Source organism: Sus scrofa, chromosome 8, assembly GCF_000003025.6.
Source record: "Sus scrofa isolate TJ Tabasco breed Duroc chromosome 8, Sscrofa11.1, whole genome shotgun sequence".
In the NCBI taxonomy this organism is placed as follows: domain Eukaryota; kingdom Metazoa; phylum Chordata; class Mammalia; order Artiodactyla; family Suidae; genus Sus; species Sus scrofa.
The window spans coordinates 40322300-40348608 of NC_010450.4; the positions used below are offsets into that span (position 1 = coordinate 40322300).

A 26309-nucleotide genomic window follows, 5' to 3' on the forward strand; every position below is an offset into this window, starting at 1 on the left:
AAGATGGATATAGATATTTTACCCATTGAGTTATGTCTGGGCTGATAAAATGCTTTTGTTCCCTAGTTCGTCCCTTTTTTAAAAAAAATTTTTTATCTTTTTGTATTTTCCAGGGCTGCACCTGTGGCAAATGGAGGTTCCCAGGCTAGGAGTCTAATCAGAACTGTAGCCACTGGCCTATGCCAGAGCCATAGCTATGCAGGATCTGAGCCACGTCTGTGACCTGTACCACAGGTCATGGCAATGCTGGATCCTTAACCCACTGATCGTGGCCAGGGATCGAACCTGCAACCTCATGGTTCCTAGTCCAATTTATTAACCACTGAGCCACGACAGAAACTCCTAGTTCCTCCTTTTAAAATCGCCTGTTGGAGTTCTCCTTGTGGTTCAGTGGTGATGAACCTGACTAGTATCCATAAAGATGTGGGTTCAATCCCTGGCCTCTGTCAGTGGGTTGAGGATCTGGAGTTGCTGCGAGCTAAGGTATAGGTCACAGACTCAGCTCAGATCCCCATTGCTGTGGCTGTGGTGCAGGCTGGTAGCTGCAGCTCTAATTCCACCCCCAGCCTGGGAACTTCCATATGCCATGAGTGAGGGCCTAAAAAGACAAAAAAATAAAGAAAAATGACTTGTTTACTATTATATATAGGAATGGATAATAAACAAGTTCCTACTGTATAGCACAGGGAACTGTATTCAATATCTTGAGATAAGTCATAACGGAAAAGAATATATATGTCTAACTGAGACACTTGGCTACACAGCAGAAATTAACACAACATTGTTAATCAACTACAAAAAAATTTTTGAAAAATGCCTTTAAGCATGAGATTTTAGAACTTGAGTAGTATTTTAGAACTTTTGACCTTTTTCGTCGAGCAGCAGGAGCATAATCGGTGTAAGCATTCTCATATTTGCAGAGAATGAGTCAGCTCAAACTTGTTTGGTTTAACCCCTGCTCTGATCCCTTTGGAGTGTATGTGTACATAAGCCTTTAAATACCAGGACTTCAGATACCTGAAACCAATGTTATCAAAGACTGTGTTTGCTGCCTGGCTTAAGATTAAATGTGCATTCAGAGAATGATGACAACAGCTTCTCGTAAGCTGCAGGGGAGTCCACCACAGCGAGGCTGCGCGCTCTTTTTCTATCAGCTCTAGTGAGTGTTAATTTCTTCTGTCCTCCCATGGGTCATCCATGACACAGGTTGAGTTGGCCGTGTGGTTAAGATGAGAAATCTAGTATCTTGAGTTACTCTAGTTCTTTTTGCTGTCTACCAATCAGTACCAAATCCAATGCCATTGAAGAAAATAAAACGACCCTGCAACTCTACTGTTCTCACAGCTCTAAGTGCCCACGGGGCTTCACTTAAAGGTACTCTGATACCAACCACCAAGTCAAGGGCCTCACCAGCTTGTAAATCTTGTGAGGAAGAAGGGTTATTGCATCAGAAACAGAGCTTTTCTGTTGGAGTCGTCACTGGCAAAGAGAAGTTACAGATTTAAGTGTCCTCGTTTATTGGGGTCAAACATTTGTCTTGAGTGATATAAGGGCATTGGAGTAGATTCTAAAAATAACTGGCAGGAATGCGTTCTATGACTTCAGGATTCTCCAGTGGGTGGGTGGAGGTAACAACTGAGTCAGGACACAGAATAAACTTTGAGCAAAATATTCTCTAAAATCCTGTTGACTTGGCAAAGTCACATTCAAAAATAGAGGTTGGGTTGACTAAAATGATTTCTCTGAGGAAAAGAGTGAAAAATGTGTGCCAAACTATTCGCCTAGTGGAAACTTCTCTACACTTTGGGAAATGAAACTGAAGTGGTTTCTAAGAAGCTGATCAGCATATTCCATTTTTAAAAAATGTATACTTCATAATTCTTTAATTCCAGTCTCTAACCATTTATATCAAATGGAACAAGCATACATCTATTCAGAAATATCAGAAAGATGTTAGAAACTCTTAAGATCACCAAACAGTCCTGAATACTTAAGAACAACACGATGCCCAGACAGTGGACGTTGTTAAGCCCAACAGAGAAAAATACACATGAGTTGAAACAGAAGGACTTAGCAATAGTTTTAAAAATCTGTAAGCTCACCCCGAGTCATAAACACATAGGCCAAGAGGCCTGAAGGAACGCAGAGTTAAGTTTTTAAAAGAAGCAAACACTGAAATAAAAATGTTAACACATGAAATGCTAAACTCCCTTTAAAAAAAACTTTCTAAGTATACATGAAAATTGGAAGAATTAAGCTCATGCAGATAGGTTTGGACAAGAAAAAAAAATAGGTACAGGAATATTTGGCAAACACACACACACATAAATCAGCTGCTCCAGGTGACAGACACCCCTGGGGAATAAAAGAATTTGACTAATATGCTTACTGAACAATGGTGCCGTAAAGATGGATAATTATTTCTGAAAAATTACCTTGCACACAGGGGGAATGTCAGAAGATTGGAAAAAGACCAACAGCATGTGATGGTGATAGAGAAAGAAAACAGAAGGAAGGTGTAGTGAAAAGTTAGTGGATGATATATGCCATTGTTGGTTTTAAAACATCATAGTATTAATATTAGGGAAGCAAAAGTTAAAAGGTTCAGAACACCAGGATTGAATGAACAAAGGACAATCCGTATTTATATGACAGTAGAGGAGTTTATCTCGAGAACTTAAACGCACTTCTTGTTAGAGTTAAGAATGGGAAGGGATGGGAGGCAGGACAGTGAGCAGAACATGTCATGTCTTGGGAAAGATGTTATTTTCACTACTCATCTGAAGATTCGAAGCGGGGCTGAAAAGAGCCAGAAATCTCAAACAAACATGGTACTAAGCTCAGGCATGGGGAGGTGTTTCAGAAGGTATTTTAGCCATCTCCCATCACATCACTCTCAATTAATACCCTGATGGATGACCCACGGACAGGGTGTCACAAGATTGATGGATGACACTCGGGGGGCAGAGCCATGGAAGATGTGAGAGACAGGAGGAAGAAAAAATAAATAAAATAGGATAGACGCAGACATATCTGCAATCAGAGAGAGAATCCACTGCAAACCTAGGTATGAAAAGACTGGAGAAATTTAGGAAATGACACAATCGAGGGATGAGGAGATTAAACATGAATTCACACCAAGCAAGAAGTGGGGGTGATATGGCGAGGGAGGTCATGGGTGTTTTGAGATTCCACTGAAAACTATGTTCAGAACACGTGACCCAGAGTGAGGTTCAGCAAAGCAGAAATCCTTTCCTACTGTCCCCACCAAGCCCCGCCTCCTGGTCCTGTTAAGGAATAATCCAGCAAAGGGGAAAGCGGAAGTTGCAGGAAGCTGCATTCACCCAGCCTGCCCAGTTGCTGGCTCCTTTTCCGAGGGTCTTTCTGACTCCTGCCAGGAACCCTGTGCTGTAGGACTCATCATTCCCATTTCACAGATGAGACAACAGAGGCCAAAAAAGGCCACATAAGAGACTGAGTGCTAGAAGGTACCAGGTCTAGGGTTTGCAAACAGCACAGTTTGCAAAGTCCATGCTCATCTCAGCACCAGACACCCTCACGGCTCCCTCTCACTACCTTCTGGTTGTTGATCAAATGCCACTTTCTTTATATAAGAGAGGTCTTCTTACATCAATAAGGCAGGGTAAGAAGATGCTGTTTTATTTCCATTTGATATACTAGGTCTTTGCTTGCTTACTGCATTCTCCCTGGAATATGTTTATTGTAGAATCTTCAGAGACTAGAACATCTGGACTAGACATTTCATAGGTCCTCAAATATTTGTTACCAATTATGCTCTTATAAGAATGAACACTGTATTTTTGTAACCTAAATTCACACTAATTCATTTCCCAATGGCTGCCTAGTTTGAATTTTTTTTTTTTTTAAATCACACTTAACAAAGCAAAACGCTGAACAGAGAATACAAACATCTGAGAAGTTGGGAAAGATCTTGATGGATTTTTCCAGAATATGAATTTATATCTACAGGACAAAGCAGTCCTTTTCTGTAAAGTGCTGTTTTTATGAATAGAAACTCTCTGCCTTTGTTAAATGCTAAAGAATTTGAAGGAGAATTGAATCACTAGACTCCTTTGAGGTCCCCATGTTTGATCCAGCTTCGTCAACCATGCCAGGAAAGTAAGAGGAGATGGATGCATGTGTAAAGAAACCAAGTGAAAAGTGGAAAAGAAAAAAAAAATCAGTTCATTGCCTTGATATATATATTTTTTTAATTTAAAATTTTGCTTTTTATGGCTGTACCCACGGCATATGAAGTTTCCAGGCTAGGGGTCGAATTAGAGCTAGAGCTGGCAGCCTACACCACAGCCACAGCAACAAGGGATCCAAGGCATGTCTGTGACCCTCACCACAGCTTGCAGCAATGCCAGATCCTTGACCCACTGAGTGAGGCCAGGGATCGAACCTTCATCCTCATGGATACTAGTCAGGTTCATTTCCGCTTCTCGGCATAACAGGAAGTTCCCTTCAATGCTTTCTTTACTGATACCAAGTAACCCAGTGGGGGATTTAAAAGACCATAAAGAATAGCAACAACAACAACAAAAAAAACCCAAACTGACCACTCTTCCCACAGAATAACCTAAGTTGTCTAGTTCTTTTGTAGTTAAAGAAACAATGCCTCAGTTACAGAGAACACTTTTCTTTAGCCTCCTCTAGCCTTCCCGGTCCTGTATTTGTGCCCTGGACACCATTCCTGTCTAGTTGCCATTTGGACTTAGAAATTCTCTGAAACTGACTATAAGTGTTCGGGGGCTTTTCATGGAGAATTGGCACCTCTCGGGGCTCTAGTTATTCTTTTGTGATATTAAAAGGAATTATAATTTCTGAATCTGAGGCGATCAAAAGAGGGGTACCTCCTCAGAAGCGCCTTCCGTTATCAGACATCGACACCATCACATGGGTATCTTTTTAAGGAGAAAAATAAGCAAGGAGTGAAGAAAAGATGATGGCTGGCAGAGTAGCAAATATGGAAGCATAAAAAGCCCTAACATTGGTCATGAATGCCCAGGGGCCAGGCAGGGTACCCGGGTGGCATTTGCTCTCAGTCCTGGCTCGCTCCATGAGGCTGATCTTGGAAGTTGGAGCAGCTGCCCCCAAGACCTCGTAAGGGGTAGGTCCAGGGTCTGTCTGGCTCTCTGGAGCTCACACTTATGACCATAAAGGGACACAGTCTGCATGTCCCTGATGTCACTTCAGACCTTCCAGGGTTTGTCTCATGGGGCAATGAGGGAGGAGGGGGCTGCTACTTTTGATGGTGTCCAGATGTTTTCCTACAAAAACTGCAGCGGCATCTTAGAGGGAAGGGCTGCTCCAGATGTATTGGGAACTGAAAGCCTTTGATCCTCTTTAATCTATCATCAATTAGCTCTTGAAGCCAAAAAACATTTTTGGCTGACCACTTGAAAGAATATCTTTGGGACCACTTGTGGTCTGCCCTCTTATGCCTAATTCAATGGAAAAAATAGATGTAGAGGCTAGAAAGCTCTGTCTTTGGCATAATTTTAACTGGCCAGGAAAATCTACCCAAATATTTCACCGAGAAAAAGTTTCACCTATACAAGTCTACTTTTCGGGTTTGGAATTCATCTCAGTCCCTCAACCTGGCTCTAGTGAATCATAAAGGTCTGGAACACCCTGAGACACAGCCCAGCAATACCATCTCCATGGCAACAAAGGGAAGTGCACTGGAAAAAAAAAAGTCCTCATCCTAGAATCAGGATGCCTGCACGGCAGGCTGGCTGGATCATCCAGGGGAGTGTCTTTAACCTCAATGAAGCTGAGTGTTCTCATCAGATGGGGATTCACTGCAGTTCTATGAGGTTCAAATGAGATCGTTTTTCTCTCACCACCATGGCTAATGTTTATACCGTGCTTATAGTGTTCTAAGTGCTTCATGGGTGTATTTAATTCTTACCCCATGAGGTAGGTACTATCATTAAGAACTGATTCAAGGATGAGGAACTTGAGGTCCAGCTGAGATGAATTAATCATCCAAGGTTACACAACTGGGTAAGTGATACACCAGAACTTGAACTCAGATCTGCGTGACTTCAGAGGCCATGGTTTTAATCACTACAAGCTGAAGCTTATTGCTGCTTCATGATTAGGCTCTGCCCTGCCTCTTGGCTGCCATCCTTTGCATATGAAATCCCTGGAATTATATGAAAATCCTTGGAATGCCATTTTCCAATATAAAGCTTTATTATTGTCAAATGGCCCCACGTTGCACTGGTAGAAAATTGATCAAGGAGGCCCCCTGATAGCCTTCTCTGAGCATGCCCAGATGTGTCGTATACCCTCAGAGGGCACTCACTTCCTTAAAGATGATGTGTGTGTGGTCACCTGCATCATCGTATCACATCTATGCCACTGCTTTGCCCACAGCTATTAGTATATAACTTCAACAACTCCAGTTATATTGTTTCCTGAGGACACACTGAAATAATGATTGCATTGGCATCATTGCTCCCCAAACATCATGACTTGTTCTGGGTCATGTAGCTTGTTACCAGCAGGACAGGGTCATTGGGGTGAATTACTCTGCCTCAGTTTTTTCTCCAATCAAATGGGCCAATTGGGCTGCATCATCTCCACTGACCCCTTTGGCTCTAAGAAGCAATGGTCTTGGACCACAGATTCCACCAGCCAAGAAACATGATGGATCTGCAAATTAGGGAAGGGGGAGGTGGGTAGGAAAGAGGAAAAAGAGAAAGGACATAGGAGCTGCACTGTCGAGGTAACAAGACAAGGAGCTGAGTGGTAAGGAATGGCTCCAGGGAGGAAACATGGGAAGCAGCCTGAAGAGAAGAACTTACACGTGGAAGTGGAATTGTGTGGGAGGTGGAGCCTCGACCACGACAGGTGGCATAGCTCCAGGTTTCACTTGGGAATGCCAGTCAGCCCTTTCTCAGCTCAGGTAAGTCACTTACCTACCTCCTCAGTGAGGGAGGAAGAAACGAGGAAAGGTATGGTTTCAACAACTCCATTTTCTTGATCTCAGCCCATCCCCGTTCACCATGGATAGACTTCAGTTATTATCAAGTTTCTTTAAATCAAAGGCTCCACTCATTGTAAATGCACCACTATTTTATAGGAGTTAGAAAAAAAGGCACTGCCCATTATCTTTGTACAGTGCCATTAATAAGAGGCAACCTACTCTCATATTAAGAGATATCTTAAAAGTGATGCAATGTTCTTACAACTACTTCTATTACAAGTAAAAAAATTCATAATTTAAGAGTTTGCTACATATAGGAGAACTGTATTAAAGGCTTTGTATAGTTGCATTAATACTCACAACAATCTGTGATATAGGTGTTACTATATCCACATTTATAGGTTAGAAAAGCTCAGAGGCGCTAAGTAACTTGCCCAAGGTTGCCCAGCTGGCAGAGACTGAACAAGAACCTGAGTCAACCTGACTCTAGAGTGTGTGCCTTCAATCACCAGGTTGTCTTACTTCCAACCTTCCGGGGGTGGGCCACTTGATTACCGGCCTCAGGTGGACAAAGGGACTTATTCATGGTCCCTGTCTCTCCCTCTCTTCCTCTTCCAGGTAGAACTGCTGTGAAGAAGTGGGGGTGGGAGGAGCTACAGATACTCCCTGGGTTTAAGGGCTTCAGGAATACTGAAGCCCGTAGCTCTGGATATGCATGAGTTAAACACAGAGGCAGGCTTTGGAAGGGCCCTAAGAGTTCCCAGAGCCGCTCCTATAGGGAAATAAAAGAGAATGAGAATGGCAAGGCGGGGGGCACACAGACACACAGCTGGTACTTCAGTGCTCATGCAGGAAGGGAGGTAACTGCAAGACTGATGTTTTACTTCAAGGTATGCGTGAGCCTTTCCAAGATCCTCAGCAGGGACCTAGCAAGTATGAATTCATGATTGTGTCTTTTCAAAAAAAAAAAAAAAAAAAAAAAAAAAGGACTCTTCAAATTCTGAATGCTTCAGGTTTCACCACTCTTGACCCCCACTGGACCCACTCTTGATGGGGGTAGAAGAACTGAACAAAGTGGAACCCACATGGGGCATGAAAAGGAAGGGATGATGGTCAAAAAAGGGGAAAATAACTAAGAGAAGAGATGCCTTGTTCTTTGGTCCGCAAGTTTTTTTTGGCTTGTACGAATGGGCCATTTCCTGCCTGATTCCTTCCAAGGCCAATCCCATGGACTGGCATTGGGAAATTTCTTCTGTTTAATGATGGGGTTGTGCTCTGATGCCAAGCAGCCCCAAGAGCCTGTTCCCCCATGGTGGTCTCCAAAGTGATGACACCCTGAGGAACGTGGGAGACTGTACTTGAACTCTCATGTAGAATGTCCTGATCCTTTAACAACATTTGCGTATGTCTGACAATGGATATAATGTAGTGATAGACATGTATAATGTATAATAGATAATTATGCATATGACAGGCATATGAACAAGTCTATGGATGTAGGTCTGTGATGGAAAAAGTCAAGAGAAAAAAATTAAGATTATCACCTTTCGGAGAAGATATTTATCCATTCTATTTAAGTTTTCCCCCTTAAAGCTTCTGGGTGACAAGGTCCTCAAAAAACACCCACTTTGGTTAAACTTGGTTATATGCACCTGATGGTTTAGTGTTTGGGATCTTGCCTTCTTTACATTTCCCTTGACTGGATTATTATATAATTATTATATAATTGCTGTGTTTTTCCTTTTCAGCTACTAACCCAGAGTTTGGAATTTGCTAAAGCTGTATTCCCCAGAATTTGCCTCAAGAACCCCTTTGTTTCAATGGAGTATGGAGAGGGGTTGGGGTGGGTCTGGTAGTGAACTTGAGGTAGGGCAGCCAGTGGCAATGCGTAAACTTTATTTTGCTCTTGATTCAAACAAACTATAAAAGTTAGGAGGACACGGAAAATCTGAACTGACTGGATACTTGACACTAAAGGATTATGGTTGTTTTGGATGTGATCTTTAGTGTTAATGGTTACATTTCTTAAGAGTCTTTATCCTTTAGAGATAAATACTAAAGCATTTGCAGAGGAAGTATAAGGTTTGAGATTTGCCTCAAAACAATTCAAGAAGGATATAGATGAAAAAAGAGATGCTGAATCATTAATTATTGGAGACGGGTACTAGGGTACATGGAGGTTCCTTATACTCTTGCATTAAGATTTTCATTACAAAAAGAAAAGAAAAATCAACAAAATATGAAACAATTAATGAGGCCTGATGTAAAACAAAAAAAATAACCACTTTGCTTTTCATCTTGACATAGTCAGGTGACCCAAAGACAGACAGACACAATTTGCCAAGCATTGAAGTGGTACCTTGAAGCCCCCAGGCTTTGCATTTTAGACCAGAAAGCAAATGGTTTGGGACGAGAGTTGCTTTTATGCTGGCAAAAGAGAACTTGCTAATTCCAAGGAGAAAAAAAGAAGAAAAGACAAGACCATTAAATAGGATCACTGTGCTCTTTGCACAAAGAGTCATTACAAAGCCCCATTTTGATGAGTTAAGTATAATGAATCAGGAACATGCGGCTTCAATTTCCTTCCAGATACACAAAGTTTGTAGATTTAAGGGAAAATGCCCTATTAGATATGTGCTGAGCTGCAGTGCTTCAAAAGACATTGAGAGTCACTGAACCCAGATGGACCCTGGCTTTTCTCCCCCAAACTGGACCTTATTCCTCTCCACGGGAATAGGATTTCTCCAGCTCACACCCCTTCCTCTGTAAACTCTACCTCTTTCAGTCTACATCCTAATCTGAACTCAACTTCAGATTCTCAAAACATAGGGCAAGAGAAATCCAAAGATCAGAAGATTTTTTTTTTCCCCTTTTCAATTCTGATGAAAAGGAAACAATTTCTTTGAGACTCAACTTGGAAAGCGTTTCCTGGCAAACCCATAGAGGTCACCCTGTTGGTTTAAACTTGAAGAGTGTTGGAGTAGTTAACACAGTGCAAATGGAGTGAGGAAGAAAAGGAGGCTGAGGTAAGCCCACTGTACTCCTGTCCCTCAATCGTCTTCCTCCTCATTCATCCCAGGAAGGGCCCAACAGCAACAATCTAGACACGTCTTGTGTGGATCTCCATTTAGTCCAAAGCCTTTGAAAAAGATGCTCCCCTAGGCTGTGTAGTTCATGGCCAAGTCTGGCTAAAGCCAGCAGGGAAAGGGCTGGTCTGCTTCGTGACCTTCCTCTAGCTGGAGAAGTTGGACCAGAGCCTCACGCAAAACCAAGGCAACCCATCTTCTCACTTGAAAGCCCAAGGTGCCCAGCTAGGTGTGATTGAAAGCCCTTTGGCCTGTGAACCCCAGTGAAAACAGTGGGGTTTGTCAGAGGTTTGCAGCTTGATTTAAGGAAGTTCTGCTAGGGAAGTGGTGGGTGGTTGGGTTCCTTGGACTTGAGACACGTGGTGGGTGTTCTTGTGTGTCTGACTCTGAGCCTGACCCCGCTTCCCAGAAGGATGCACACAGGGCTGCCTTATAACTCCTGCTGCTCTTGGCACTTTCTAGAGACATCCCTCCACAGCCTTAAATGATTCAAGTTGCGAAACTGCAGTTGCTCATTTTAATTTCCCAAGCATAAAACTCCAGGGGGAATAAACTCTGGGTTGGAGCTACTATCTCTACAGGGGTCAGAGAAGAGAGGGTAATTTTCCTCTCCAGATACTGGCATGGATATGGTTCCTAGTGATGCCAGTTCCAAACCAAGAGTATTGGAGTGTAAGCTAGAAAGAGAGCCAGCATCTCCTGACTTCCTGAGAATCCACACAGCTATAGCAGTAGCACTATTTTAGGGACTGTCATCCTCCAGTGACCCTTAAGACATCAAATGATATCTTATTGATAACTGCATCTCTACAACGAAGGACTATTATCTACTTTGAAGAGTAGGGCTCAAACTTACTGTACACCTACTCAAAACGCATTCAGACTTTACGCCATGGGCGTGAAAACAGCATCCACTGGAATATAACACAAAATGAGAAGTATTTTTAGGAACTAGAAATTTGAAAGTTTGGGGGAAATATGACAAAACCTTCAATTATCTGTAAATGGCTTTTGAGAGTTGGGGGTGTAATATAAAAATGCATCTCACCACCCCACCAAACCCTCAGGATTTTCCCTGGGATTCTTGCTAAACGAACTGTTTAAAGAAATGTACAAAAGCTGCAGGAGATCACTGCCCAGAGCAGCGACCAGCTCAGTTATTCATGCCCGGTGCTGCTTTCTGCAAAAGCTTGCATCCTCATGAGCAGAGTCACATTTGCTTCCACAGGAACCAAACCAGGCGCTTCTTGATCACACTTCACGAGGTTTAGAATTACCCAAGACAGGAGGTGCATGCATTACATTTAGTTCAACGTAACCCCGTGCTGTGCAGAAGCCCGGTATACAGAAATAAACCTCTCTCAAAAAGCTCTGCCTAAGGACTTACCAGGCAGAAGAGATGAACAAGAAAGCTGCTGCCAACAACACACAGCAGAGGAGACCAGGAGTGGAGGGATGCTTTCCCACAGTGGAAGTCAGGTGTCGACAAGTGAGCTGGAGCTAAGGGCTCTTAAATAGTAGTGCCCATGAACTCCCAGCATCACTTGGGGAGCTTGTTAAGCATTAAAAGAGGATGGGCCCCATAAGAATCACCTGAGAAACTTGTTAAGAATGAAACTAGTTTGAGCCCTGGCCCAGGAACTTCTGCACGCCATGGGCATGGCCAAAAAAAAAAAAAAAAAAAAAAAGAATGAAAACAGGATGGGCTCCATAGGAATCACCTGGGGAACTTAAGACTGAAAATGAGGCCCCCCGCCCAAGATTTGTGTTTTAGTGAATGAATTTAGAGTCCATGCATCCGAATTTTCAAAAATCCAGTCCTTGGGTCTTACATGGGTGGTCCTCGGAACCCATGATACTCCAAGGACTTTATCTATTTAGTCTTGTCACGCCTGGTGCTATAAAGAAGTCCAGAAAGATGAGAAAGCTGGATACGTGCTCATGCCTGTGGGACTCAGAGTCTATTTTCTAAATTTGCTTTGGGGTCTAGGAAATTCAGAAAGTGAGTTTGTGGGAGTCCGGGGGTGAGGGCTTCTAAAGAAAGCATTGCCCTTGATCCTTTTGGCATGCTCTGTGTAGACCCCAAGACTTACCCATCCCCTAACCTACGGGTTGGGATACTGTTATACCAAATATTCCAGATTTTAGGCTTCTTCTGTGGAATTCACTCTCTTCTGGGTCATGGCAACTGGTGCCAATGGAAATGTTTAAAGAAGAAACTGCCCAGGGTCATAAACTGTTGGCCTTCAAGGCAACACCAGGCAGGCAGAAGTGCTCTGCTGAACTGGACAAGGTGTTTTTGTTTTATTTTAGGTTAAACTGAATTTAGACATTATACACACATATGTACGCATATTTTCTCAGTAGTTGGCCAGAGGCTCCATCTCTTCCTGTGGTCTTATACCAGAATGATTTACCTATTTATTTATTTACTTTATTTTTTATTTTTTTTAAATTTTTTTGTCTTTTTAGGGCTGCACCTGAGACATGTGGAGGTTCCCAGGCTAGGGGTCTAATCAGAGCTGTTGCTGCCGGCTTACGCCATAGCCACAACAACGCCAGATCCGAGCCATGTCTGCAACCTACACCACAGGGCACAGCAACTAGTTTTCCAGTCCAATATCCAGTTTTCCAGCTTGGCCCTGAAGGAACAGGATCCAGACTGAGAGAAACCTTGGATTGGAAAGGGAAATCCAGGAGGACTTCCATGGCTGGAAGCTCAGGGACACAGGGCAAGCATCACCCAATGTGGGGACTCCAAAGCTCAAAGGTAGTAGGAGGAATCCTGGCTTCCCAGGGCTTTACAGTGAGTCCACGGGTCCTTCGAGATCCCAGCAGCCCATGGAAGCAAGAGAAGGGACTTCATCTCACACCCCAGGGCCCTGCTCCCAAGAATGCTGAGCAGACCCATCAGTGCCATTCACTGCTCTCAACTGTCTTCCAAAGCTCTGCTGACAACCACAGCCACTTCCCAACCTTCATGCCAGTGCCACCACCCCTGCCTTGAAAGGCTTCTTCTGTTCATCTCTGATTCTGCCTAAATTCCTCCCTATTCAAGATCCAGCTCAAATCCCCAACTTCTCCAGAAGCTTTCCTGATCAGTTTCACCAGAAGGCACAATCTCTGCCTCCTTGCAACTGATCACTTGCTTTACTGTTTAAAGACCTGCCCCTTATACCTTGGATGACTGTTTATATTTCTTATCTGTATTAATTTTATCTTCTCAATTAGATCCTCGCCTTAAGAGTGGGTGCTGTGATTAATTTGTAACTGCCCGTATTTCTTCCAGCACCTGCTATAGTACCTGAAATGTGTCATTAATTCTCTGATTAGTCCATTATCACCAGCAGCATCAGGTAAGAGGTAATCAGGTAATTATAAGGTCCCGCTCTTATAAAGCATCCCCAGCAATTGGAATATTTCCAGAAAGTTCTGTCAAGTCAGTATGGGAACAGTGTCCCAGCAATTCCCTGGCATCATGCTTCCTGGATTGCTTCACATTTGGGATAGAATGGCCTGCTTGTGTTCACTCAGTTCTTCAACAGACAAGTTGCCTGGAAGAGTAACTTCCAGCTGGAAGTCAGCATGAAGAGCATTCCTTCAATTAGGGAATAAAATGGAAAGTCACTCAATGGAAAGGCCCCTCATTAGCCTCTGTCATGAATGGTGGACCCCAAAAGGCATGTCACTCAGAGCCTGTGAATGTGACCCTATTAGGATAAAGAGTCTTACAGATGCAATTAAGCTAAGGACCTCAAGATGAGATCATCCAGATTATCCAGGTGGGCCCTTAATCCCATGACAAGTGTCCTTGTAAGAAGAAGAAAAGGCATAGAATTGGAGAGCATATGTAGGGGGACGCCATGTGAAGACAGGCAGGGATGGCGTGATGTGGCCCCAAGCCAAGGAATGCCCGGAGCCACCAGAAGCTGGAAGAGACAAGGAAGGATTCTCCTTGAGAGACTTCACGGAGCATGGCCCTGTTAACCCTTTGATTTCAAGCTTCTAGCCTCCAGAACCCTGAGAGAATACATTTGTGTTGTTTTAAGCCACCAAATATATGTAATTTGTTACAGCAGTCCTGGGAAACTAATAGCAACAAAAAAGCTAGTGGGGGTAGAGGGGGGCGGCCAGGGACAGAAGCTTTGGCACTAGATTTCAGAGATACCAACTTCAGCATCCATCAAGAGAGGAAGGGGTCTTTTCACAAGTCCAATTAATTCTGTTGTTGTATATGTTTCTAGAAAAGCTTCCCCAATGTCATTATCACCACAGAGATGCTCCCTATGCAGACTTAAGCCAGATACTTTCTCTATGGACCTTCTCATTCAACGTGGACTGGGGTTACACTCCAATGAGGTAGGACCAGGAAGTCCTGAAATGAACAACCTGCCTCCAAGGACCCAGTGATTCGTTCTTTTCTCTACTTCTTGAGCATTTATTGAGCATCTACTGTGCTGGACAAATTGGTTAGCCTGGCTAACTCTAATAGATGGTTATCACCACTGATCTGAACACATGGGGATCTCTATCTAAATCTGAGCAACCAAGCTTTTCTTGCCTGTGCTCTTTGGACTCTATTTGTTTGAGTCCCTCTTTTCATTTGCCCCCTGACTCTAATTTACACAGAAACCAACTCTTGCTATTTTTACCTGTCTGGTAAGTAAGGAGAACTAGATTTTTGTAAACACTCCAAAAACAACGGAGGCCCCACACAGCAGCACTTTTCTTCTGATTGCTAGAAGCTGTTCACATCAGTCTGCAATCTTCTTTCACAGCTTACTAACCAAAAGAGCCGGAAAAACCTCCCTGGAAAGGTTGGTAACATGAGCCGTTTGCTCTTATAAAATGGACGTAGGTCATGGAGGAAAATGTCTTTTTTTTCTAGAGATGCATAGTGAGATATTGAGAGGTGAAACATTATGAGGACTCTGATTTACTCCAAACCTCTTCTGTAAAAATTAAAATAAATGAGGCAAAGTGGCAGAATGTTAGTCATTAAATCTAGTTGATAGGAATCTGGGTGTTCATGGCGCGGTTCTTTCTGCATTCGTGTATAAAAATTATCAAAAATAAAAACACAATGATGGATGTATATTTTTTACACATAGGGTCATCTTGCCCCTGTACTAAGATGCTCTGTGTTTTCAGGTATGAACACTGATTGTCTCAAAAAGGGAGGCTATCTGCTCATAATTAGAAACACCAGCTAGAGATGGCACATCTATGCATGCAGCCTCTGTTCTGAACTATTCTTGGGTTCTATTTATGGAAGGAAGAGAAGACACATCTATTGAAAAAAAGCAGAGTACCAAAAAAAGAGAAAGCAGTGTTGGCACAGAAGCAGGGGGAAAAAAATGCCTTGTTGGGAAAGCACTGCCTCAGTAAGACGGTGTTTTTTTGTTAAGTCACAGGCAGCTGAGCACACTGCTCGAAATTGCTGGCAGGGTGTTTTGTCCAAGTGCATCTAGTGTGTGTGGAATTTATTCCTCTAAACAGACAAACCAGCCAAGGAGGGCACTCAGGTCCCACCCCCCAACATACCGGACACACAGACACAGGCAGGCATGAGGACAGGGGGACTCACAGTTCTGAGTACAGGAAGTGCAAGTTGCCCACATTTTCAATGTAGCTGGCAGGGCTGAGCCAAGGCAGGACCAGCAACAGAAGCGCCTTCATTTTCCGATCAGGGTGCAGCTTTTTTCCCCCGGCCACCTTCTCTCTGTCAGCTGCAGGGACCCAGCCCAGCCCACCCCTTTAAACAACCCTTGCCATGTCCCTGCAATTCCGTAGATCATAGAGAATCAGACTGAGAGCCCGTAGCTGGACCCAGGCTGATAAATCATGGGCTGGTGAGAGGTTTGTGCGCTCTGATTCTCAGAGGAGGAGATGGGAGCATGGAAGGAGCCACCATGGTTGGCGAGAGGGCTTAGGCTGAGAGCGAGCAGGAGGCTGATGCCTGGGGAAGGGACCTGCCCCTCCTGCAGGATGCCGACTGGTTCGCGGGAAGCAGCTGGTACGTTTACATCACTGGCCGGGAGCAGATGGGCTGGAAGCTAATCTGCGTTGGAAGAGGGCAGGAACATGGCACGTTCGGAGCCCACCTTGTAAATAAGCAACGACTCAGAAGCTGTCCCCCAGCCTGCTGGAGGAAGACAGGTGAAATTAGCATCTTTGGAACACAGCCTGAGGAGCTGAGCTCACAGTGAGTCTGCAGGTATTGCAACACAGGAATGTTAATAAAAATCAACTCCACCTCTTACGTGTATATTTTAAATATGCACTTAAGATATTTCACCTGTCACCGTCCCGACTGCACTGACAGAGGGAAGGGAAGTGATGGCTTCCTCGCTCATTCTGAAAACTGTCCGTTTATGAGAATAGGCTGTGTCATTCTGAGACCAACAAAGAGTCTTGAGAGACAGACATAACGTTCTGTCCAAACAGTGTCTAGAGGCTCCTGATCAGTAAGGACAAAAGTCACTCCCTCCTTTCAGCTCCCCTGGGTAACTGGATGTGGCTCTGACACTAGCGGTATGGTTCTGGGCATTTCATTGAAGTCTCAGTCATCTCATCTTTGAAATGGATCTAATAATGCCTTATTTGCCTAGTTCCGCAGAGGTTGGACCCCATCACCTCTTCTGGCTTTGAGATCTATGATTCTAGACTGTGCTACCTAAGGTAACACTAGGATGTCTTTCCATGCGTAAACTCTGGGATGCCATGGAAGTCCCAGGAATCCTCTCCTTCTAGCTCAGATTTAAGACGATTAAAATCCATTTTGCTAACCAAAGGCCTAAGTCTTAATAGAAAGGGCGGAAATTACGTTAATGACCACCAAGCAATTACAGCAAACTCTACGTCACAGGAAGAAGACCAGAGATAAATCTGCAGGATGACACCAACTGCCATAAACCCTGCAGTGAGTAGGAAATTGTCAGCAGAGTTTTGCATGCACCTGAGGCAGGGTGCAAAAGACTTTAACTCACAGTAGACCCCAAGGATACATAGATTTAACTTGCACATTTAAGATCTGAGATAAGCAACCTAAGCAACCAAGATAAAACATGGCCTCTATTAATTTATAATTTTTGAGCCCTAATTTGAATTCCATTCCCTTTAAGTCTAGTATGCAAGCGTGAGTCAGAGCTGGTGAAGAAGCTCTTCCTTTTCAATAAAGGAAGTTGGATTTGGAATTCAGGTGGGCATTTCATTGAACCCTAGCTCTGCCATGAATGAGCTGTGTGCCACTGGGCAGGTTGCTTAACCTCTCTGAACTTCCACATCCTCTTCTGTTAAGGAAAGACAATAATGGTATACTTAACTCAATGTTGTTATGAAGGTGGAATGAGATAATTTCTGTAAGAACAAAGGACTCAATGAGTGTTAACTATTGCTATAAACGTTGTTACTGATAGCCACTAATAATAGCGGATGAGCCTAGCTGGCAACTCAGCATCTATCTCTAAGAGGCTTTGCTATTCTTATCCTGGCCTTTCTTTCCTCCTTCACTATTACGGTTACAGTCTTTTCCTGAATAATGAAGTTTCACAGAGTCCTGGGACATACTCTTCCTGAAAGTCCAGGATCTACTGTACAGAGCATAACTCACAAGCAACACTGTATAACATAGAGGCTGTGGGCTTCAGGGGGTGCTGGGTTGTATTTCTCATAATCTTGGGCATGTCAGATTGCTTCTCCAAGTCTCTAGGAAAAAGAAAGGATGTCTGCCTTTCACCTCCTTGCATTTCAAAAGGATAAGATGCATCAGTGGATATGAATGCAATATAAAAATGAAGGTATTTTTGTTGTTGTTGCTTATGTGGCTCTTACAAAGACTGCTGGTCTCCTACCTGATATCTAATCTCCTCTCCTTCCTTTTAACAGCACCCAGGTTTTGTTCATGGTGGTGATGCACTTTGCCTCTCCCACCCCACAGGTGGGCAGCCAAGTAACACAATCCTGGCCAATGAGGTATAAGAAGAAACTACTGGGGGAGGCAGCCCAGAAAGCTCTTTAAAGGGAAGAGTCTTTGTTTGCATGTTGTATTTTACCCTTCCTGCTTGGTTCTTTCTGCCTGGAATTTGGATATGATGCTGGAGTTTGAACAGCCATCTTGAAGCCATGAGGTTATCAACTTGAGGATAAATGCTAATCTGAAGAGCAGAAGAAGCCTGGATTCCTGATGGCATCATGGTGACATCATAGGGTTGTGAATTTTCTTCCCCCAGACTTTGTGTTGAATGAGAAAGAGAAAACTTCTACATAGTTAAACCAATATAACTTGAATTTTCTATTACCTGCCACCAGATGTAATCCTAACTAACGCAATCCTTCGGGGATAAAAATCCTGACTTCAAATGGTCCCAGATTGCTGTGTAGCTTCCTTGCCAGTAAACAGCCCTAACTCTGATCCTTGCCCCGGGTTCTCCCTGTCTGAGTCTTATTTATCCTTAAATATCATCTCAGATATAACCAATCATCTCCTGTTTTCTTGTCTCTTTTCTCTTCACTCAATAGGGAACTCCTTGAGAGCAGGAGTTCTACTCATCTTGTTCTTCACTATATCCTTACCACAGTGCCTGGAACACAGCAGATGCTCAATAAATATTAGGGTTTGTTTTTTTGTGTGTGTACATTTTTTTTTTGGTCTTTTTGGGACTGTACCTGTGGTTTATGGAGGTTCCCAGGCTAAGGATTGAATTGGAGCTGAAGCTGCGAGCTTACGCCACAGCCACAGCAATGTGGGATCTGAGCCGAGCCTGCAACCTACACCACAGCCCATGGCAATGCCTGATCCTTAACGCACTGAGTAAGGCCAGTGATGGAACCCAAGTCCTCATGGATACTAGTCAGGTTCATTAACCACTGAACCATGATGGGAATTCCCAATATTTGTTGAATGAAGGAGAATTCAACTCAGGCAAAGAGTCCATTTCGGGGACCAAACTTTCTTGATCTGAGGCAGATTAGCCAAAAAGGACTTCATACTTTATGAGAGTGATGTCAGGGGTCGAGGAGGTATACAGATGGATAACAAATGTTCAGGAAGAAAGAGAAAAGGATGATTTCTGGGAATGGGTGCCCAGGAGAATGTGCTTTCTTTAAAGGATCGCTTGGAACATAAACTGATGGACACGCAATGGTTCTCTCAAAAAGTAATGCAGAAATATTGCCTCATCTCTTCCATGCCTGGGAGTGCTAAAAGGATAGTTCTCAGCAAGGTAGGGCCAGGAGAAAGCTGGGTTCAGGGCTGGAAAGTCACACAGAGGACTGTGTCAAGAAGTTAGAGTGCAGATGCGGAATGAGGCTGAAATGACCAAAAAAGACTTGTCACCTACCCACCTTTCCATAGGATAATGCTCCCATAGACCTTCATTCTGGCAATAAAATCTTCCCTGCTCTGTAGACAGCTAGCTGAGCCTGTGTTGCATGGAATACATTACAGAAAAGGGCCCCAGAGAGAGGAAAACTTCCAGGACATTGGGTTTAAAGTTCATCAAGACAATAACCCTAGAGAGAGCCTTCAGTCAGGTGTGCCAATGGCATCACATTTTCTTTCAGGGTCGTTTTCAAAACCCTGAACAATGATCTCTTTATTCCTGCTAGTAAACACAGAAGGAGGGTCAGCTGTATTTTCTCCCGTTTTTATTCTCTTCCATGAGAGAATAAAACTCAACAGCAAAGCGGCTTGTCCCATGAAACACCTCCGTGTGTCTGTGTGTGTGTTGTCAACGTCTCTCTTTCACCTTTAAAAGGTCACTTCCTCAGAGGCAGAAATCATGACCTGTACAGATTTTTTTCTTTCATTCTGAGCCTGACCTGTGGTGGATCCTTGATACATATTTTACATACAGATGATGATATTGCAAAATGAAGATGTAGTTGCCCTTATTTTATTTATTTATTTTTTAAGGGTGGCACCCGTAGCATATGGAAATTTCCAGGCTAGGGATTGAGTTGGAGTCGCAGCTGCTGGCCTTCGCCACAGCCACAGCAATGCCAGATCCAAGCCTCACCTGTGACCTATGCTACAGCTCATGGCAATGTCAGATCCTTAACCCACTGAGCAAGGCCAGGGATTGAACCTACATCCTCATGGATACTTGTCAGGTTCTTAACCAGCTGAACCACAATGGGAACTCCCAAGGTGCAATCTTGAGACTAAGCTAATTCCCACTCAGGATCAAGGAAGGAAAAACTTGAACTCCACACTGCTCCAGCTTCAACTCTCTCACTGCTGGCCTGGGTCAAGAGGGATGCATCGAATTGGCCTTCTGCTACACCTGCCCCCCATGCCCACTGGCAACATTCCTTGCTCAGGAAGGCTGTCATTCCCATTCAACGAGCCCATCACACTTGGGGGGGGGCCATTTTGACAGTAGATGCTTGTGACAGAAGTCCACAGCATCTAAGACGGCAGAAGTCAACCGAATTACCCAAAAGATTCCAAACAGTAGCTCACATGCTCAGACTTATTCCCACAGAAGAACTCTCTAGTCTGAAGTTGGAAATAGTCATCCAAGTTGCTGCTGGTCCAGCCAGTCACACACACCCATGGTTGGGCCTAAATGTTTTATTTAAGGATTTACATTCAACCCAGGGTCTGAAGTAGTCAGATAACAATGTTTACAAATGACACAGATTCTGCAGAAAACAAGCAACATCCCTGACTCAAGTCTACTGTTATTATCAGCCTAATCCTATGGACACCATGAAGTGCGACCTAGAAAGTATTTCTGGAACACATGTTCTTTGCTAAAGGAACAATGGGAGCACCCTAAATATGATTCATTTCTGCACAAGCTTAGGATTCAAGGAACCAACTGCAATAAATTCCCAATGTGTTGGTGGAGATACCTACAATCCAAGTTTCCTATCAAGCCCAGGACTGTTGGCTCTCTGGGACCTTCTGGAAAGGAGTTGGGGGTGTTCAGTCCACATGAATCTCATGGTGGTTCTGAATCAGCATTACAGCTAAGTTCTCTATCTAGATAGGTTCTAGCCCGACTAGTTTCATTAAAGTGCCATCAGCCGAAGAATACTTTTTAACATATTCCATTAAAAATACTGAAACCAAGGAGCTCCCCTCATGGCTCAGTGGTAATGAACCCGGCTAGTATCCATGAGGATGTGGGTTCCATCCCTGGCCTCACTCAGTGGGTTAAGGATCTGGTGTTGCCGTGAGCTGTGGTGTAGGTCACAAACAAGGCTCGGATCTGGTGGTGCTGTGGCTGTGGTACAGACTGGTAGCTGCAGCTCCGATTCTACCCTTAGCCTGGGAACTTCCATATGCCACAGGTATGACCCTAAATAAATAAATAAATAAATAAAATACTGAAACCAAGCATGCAAAATTTATAAATAAATCTATCTTCTAGTACAAATGTATGACAATACTCCCACACAAAGCAGCCACCAACCTGGAGGCCTCATACAGGAATGTAAGGAAAACACTTGCCTCCTGGAAATCTCTGAGTTTTCCTAGTTTAAGAGACTCCAAAAGTAGTAACTTCTTCCTCTTAACATTTGTTCTTTTTTTTTTTTTTTTTCTTAGGGACTTAAAGGCATATGGATGTTCCCAGGCTAGGGGTCAAATGGGAGTTGCAGCTGCTGGCCTACACCACAGTCACAGCAATGGGGGGGATCCGAGCCTCGTCTGCGACCAATGCCAGATTCTAGATCCACTGAGCGAGGCCAGGGATCAAACGACCCACATCCTCATGCATACTAGTTGGGTCCATAACCTGCTGAGCCACAACGGAAACTCCTAACATCTCTTCTAAGGGGAGGAAGAGGCAGTTCGTCTATGGGCCCAGTCACAGGCCCATGGCCCAAGAGGGCTCTGGAGTCAGGTTCTTAATCCTGGCCAGTAAAATGCCCAGGGGGTGGGAGGAAGGGAAGTGTATATTAAGCATTTGATGACTAACAAATACAACCTATTTTTGGAAATGTTGGTTTCAACCTACTTAGGAAGCTGAGGTGTGGAGAGAGTCAGAGCAGGTGAGGAGGCCCAGCACCTCTGCACAGGGGGCTGCGCTGGCGCCTGTGAAGGACTGAGGCCGCAGCTCACAGAGGTGATTTCAATTAGCTTTGGGCTCCTTCCTCACCACTGTCTTCAAAGGTGCATCTTGTTATCAGCTGATTGTTCATCAGGCTTTTTCCCCAGGCTTCCAGGAGGTGTGTGGGTCACCCAGCCTGCGTGGGCAGGGAAATGAAATTCCCACTTTGGTCAGCTGAGGTGCCCTTGTGTCATCTCTCTTCTAGAGACCCCAAAGCCCCCTACTACCTCTTCCTGGACCTTCCCGGTACCACTTCTCTTCCCACCTTACTCTCAGACCTACATGCTTGTGTGTGTGTGTGTGTGTGAGAGAGAGAGAGAGAGTGAGAGTGGTGTGTCTACACCTACAGCATGGAGGAGTTCCCAGGCCAGGGATCAAATGCATGTCACAGCAGTGACAACCGCTGGGTCCTTAACCCACTGAGCCACCAGTAAACTCCCATGTGCTATCTTATCCCAATGTTTAGGGTTATGCTTGGCTCCCAATGGGTTCCTGATGAGGGGATGAGGAGGCACTTCTGTGTTTTCACTTTCTCTCCAGAGAGTGCTTCTATGGCTTTCCTGGGCTCTGTCCTCTCTAGCCTTCCCTGCAAGTCCCAGGGGTGGGCAGAACAATGACCTTCCCCCTTCAAAGATAGCCACCTCCTAATCCTCAGAATCTGTGACTACACTGCCTCACACGGAAAAAGGGATTTTGCAGATGTGACTCAGTTAAATCTCAAGATGAGGAAAGGAGGCTGAATTATCCAGGTGGATGCACGGAGTGGATCCCGATGTAATCTCAAATGTCCTTCTATGAGAAAGGCCAGAGGGCTAGAGCCATAGAAAGAGGTGTGATGATGAAAGGAGAGGAGAGAGAAGAAGGAAGGAAGGGAAAGGAGAGAGTCTGGGCTGTTGGCTTTGAAGATGGAGAAAGAGGCCATAAGCCAAGGAAGGTGGGGGACCCCTGGAAGCTGGAACAGTAAGGAAAGGGATTCTCCCCTGGAACCAAAAGGAACTAGCCTCCCAACACCTTGATGTTAGCAAGACCTGTGCTGGACTTTGTACCCTCAGAACTGTAAGGTTACACACTTGCGTTGTCTTGAGCCTCTAAGTTTGTGATCATATGTGACAGCAGCAAGAGGAAATGAACACAGCTCCCAAGCACAGATGTACTGATGCCAAACTCTGGGCACATGGGAATGTGGCGGGTGGGGTGGCCAGGGCCTCTCCTCCTCCATGTGCTCCTCCGCTACCTACCCAGGGTGGCCCCAGACTTGGCCCTGGCTCCCTCAAGCACCTGTCAGCATCTACCTCACCTCTGACCCTAGACCAACTCCCCTCCAGACGACGCCTCTCCTGCCTGGTTAAACTTGCAGCAAAGGTCACAGAGGGACTCCCTTATCCCTTCTCCTCTGGCCACACTTCCTCCTGGGCAATCGGAGAGAAGGCGCGTCCAAGAAGGCGCGTCCCAGTTTACAATGCCAACAATAACAGAAGGTCAGAGGCAGCCCACAAACCTGATTAGATGCATTTAGCCCAACATCTTGGGGAGAAAAATGAGTTCACTGATGAAATTATCATGGAAAACATGTGCAAAGCATTACCCCAGGCCACTGCTTCGGATGCAAACTTCCATGTTAGAGAATCTACATGTCCCAAAAGACAAAGACTCAAATTCATGGCTTAAGGAATGTGACCTTTAGAAAAAGCACCTGTACCCGCCTCTGGCCCTCACCATGACAGAAAGCAAGATAAACACCAACTTCCAAATTTCCTCTTACAAAATAACGGTATTACCATTCATGCTTTATTAAACACATTAAATGCTCTAAGACAGTACCTCCCGTGCCCAAGACCCAGGCTGCCTCAGAGGCCATCCACGCAAGGAATGCTTGGGAACTTGACAATGTGAGTGGACACAACAGGAGGTGGACAGGCGGGATGGGTGATGTTAGGCACCAACAGGAGTGGTCAGACTTGTTCTGCTATCAGTGTGTAGATGCTGGCTGAAAAATCTGCAGAACGAATTGCTTGAAGGAAAATGTTTTCTAAATAGTTTCTCCCTTTTATTTTATTATTATTATTGCTTTTTTTAGGGCCACAGGTGCAGCATATGGAAGTTCCCAGGCTAGGGGTCGAATCAGAGCTGTAGCCAAAGGTCTACAGCACAGCCACAGCAATGCTGGATCCAAGCCCTGTCTTTGACCTACACCACAGCTCAGGGCAACGCTGGATCCTTAACCCACTGAGCGAGGCCAGGAATCGAGTCCGCATCCTCCTGGATACTAGGATCGTCACCACTGAGCCACAAAAGGGACTTCCTAAATTTCTCCCTTTTAAAACTTAGTTGAAAATACCATACCTCAAAGGATGGTTGGGCTTTTCCCAAAGGTTTCCTGTGCAGAGGCAATTCTAACAATCATGGGCCAAATTAGGAGACATGCTTTTCTTACATAAAAAGACAGGCAATGCCTACTAGGAAATCTTTTAGGGGACTGTAAGCCCCAGAGAAAGCTTCTTGTCATTTTTTTCAGTATCTTTCACAATTTGAATGCACACAAAGGAAATAAGCTAGTCACAAAGGACAGACACCAGCAATGTTTCTTATATGAGGTTTGTAGAGCAATCAAATTCATAGAGACAGAAAGTAGAATGGTGGTTATCAGTGCTGGAGAGGAGGGAATGGAAAGTTATGCATTTTGCTGTTGTTTTTCTACTTAGGGCTACACCTGCAAGCAAATGGAGGTTCCCCGGCCAGGGGTTGAGTCAGAGCTGTAGCTGCTGGCTTACACCACAGCCACAGCAACCCCACATCCTATCTGCATCTGACTTACACCACAGCTCATGGCAATGCTGGATCCTTAACCCACTGAGGGAGGCCAGGGTTGGAATCCGCATCCTCATGGATACTATTTGGGTTCATAACCTGCTGTGCCACAGTGGGAACTCATTTTTTTTTTTAATGGATGTGAAGTTTTAGTTCTGAAAAATGAAAAAAGTTCTGGAGATGGATGCTAGTGATGGATGCACAACAAAATGAATGTACTCAATGTCATTGAACTGTACACTTAAAATTCTAACATGGTAAATTTTATGTTATGTCTATTTTATAGAAAAAACCAGCCTATAAGCACAAGCGTACACTCACATCCCACAATTTTACCACGTGCTCTTTCCTCATATGGAACCACAGCCGTGAACACCTAAAACGTTTCTTATTTTGAATGAATACTGTCTCTGGTTGCAAAGCAGAAGGCAGAGAAAGGACCATCTCTGAGCGCACCTGGGCCTCGGAAGGCCCCGCCCTTTCAGCCACCATGAGGGCGGGGCTTCTCAGGATTGGCCGAGGAGGAGCCCCTCCCTACCTTGTTTGAAAGTGATGCTCCAGGTCACAGCGCTGCAGCACCTCCTCACAGTGCTCGGTGAATGGGCAGGTCACCAGCAGCTTGTTGAGGAGCTTGTTGACCAGGATGCTGGATTTCTTGCAGTGCTGCAAGACCACAGGCTTGCGGTCCACGGGGCAGAAGTCCTTCTCCACCAGGAAGTTGGTGAGGCAGACTGTGCAGTACGTGTGTCCACAGGGAGTGTCCAGAGGGTCCAGCAGTGCCTGCAGGCAGATGTGGCAAATGAGGTCATCGTCCACCTCTTCTGGGTAAGTGTAGAAGTGGTTTTCCTCGGGGGAGTGGGCTTGGCCACACACCACACATAGGGGTGCAGGGCTGAGGTCCGGTTCATCAGCGGGGTCTGACAGGTTCATGGTCAGCTGGGCAGCAGGGCAGGGCAGGAGCACAGGAAACCAACCCCGGGGATACAGTATTTCCTCTGGAGCAAATCAAGATCTTCTTGGTGCCATCCACAAACCTGAAAGAGAGCAAGACTGCTCACTGAAGATGCTATCATGGACGTGAGGCAATGCGGCTAGTGGACAGAACTGAGCTGAGCTGTGCCCCAGGTAGGCCAGGGTGAGTGCCCATGAGCTGTGCCCCAGGGAGGCCAGGGTGAGTGCCCACGAGGGTGACTGAGGTGACCTGGGGCCAGCGGCTTTGCCTCCTTAGGCCTCAGTTTAACCACCTATTCCAGTGGGAATAATATTTACCATTAACATCCTCCTGTTGGTGCGATGAAAATCATTTGGGTAAAATCTGCGATGTGCCCAGAAATCTGCCTTCTGAAATGTAAATTGTTAATCCAATAGACCAATGATCTATAAAATTCTCTG

General features: G+C 44.7%; 1 protein-coding gene across 13 annotated transcripts in view; it reads right to left on the reverse strand.

Moving 5' to 3' along the window:
* Nucleotides 1-26309, reverse strand: part of LNX1 (ligand of numb-protein X 1) — a 240265-nt gene that overhangs the window by 89463 nt on the left and 124493 nt on the right. For 11 of the 13 annotated variants that reach the window (XM_021101221.1, XM_021101222.1, XM_021101224.1 and 8 more), the window contains one exon: nt 25456-25951. In XM_021101221.1, coding sequence (XP_020956880.1) covers nt 25456-25847 — 392 coding nt within the window. In that variant the 5' untranslated portion in view covers nt 25848-25951. Of the gene's footprint in view, nt 1-15634; nt 16045-25455; nt 25952-26309 lie in introns of those variants that run through there. The other 2 variants (XM_021101225.1, XM_021101226.1) reach the window with 2 other exon arrangements.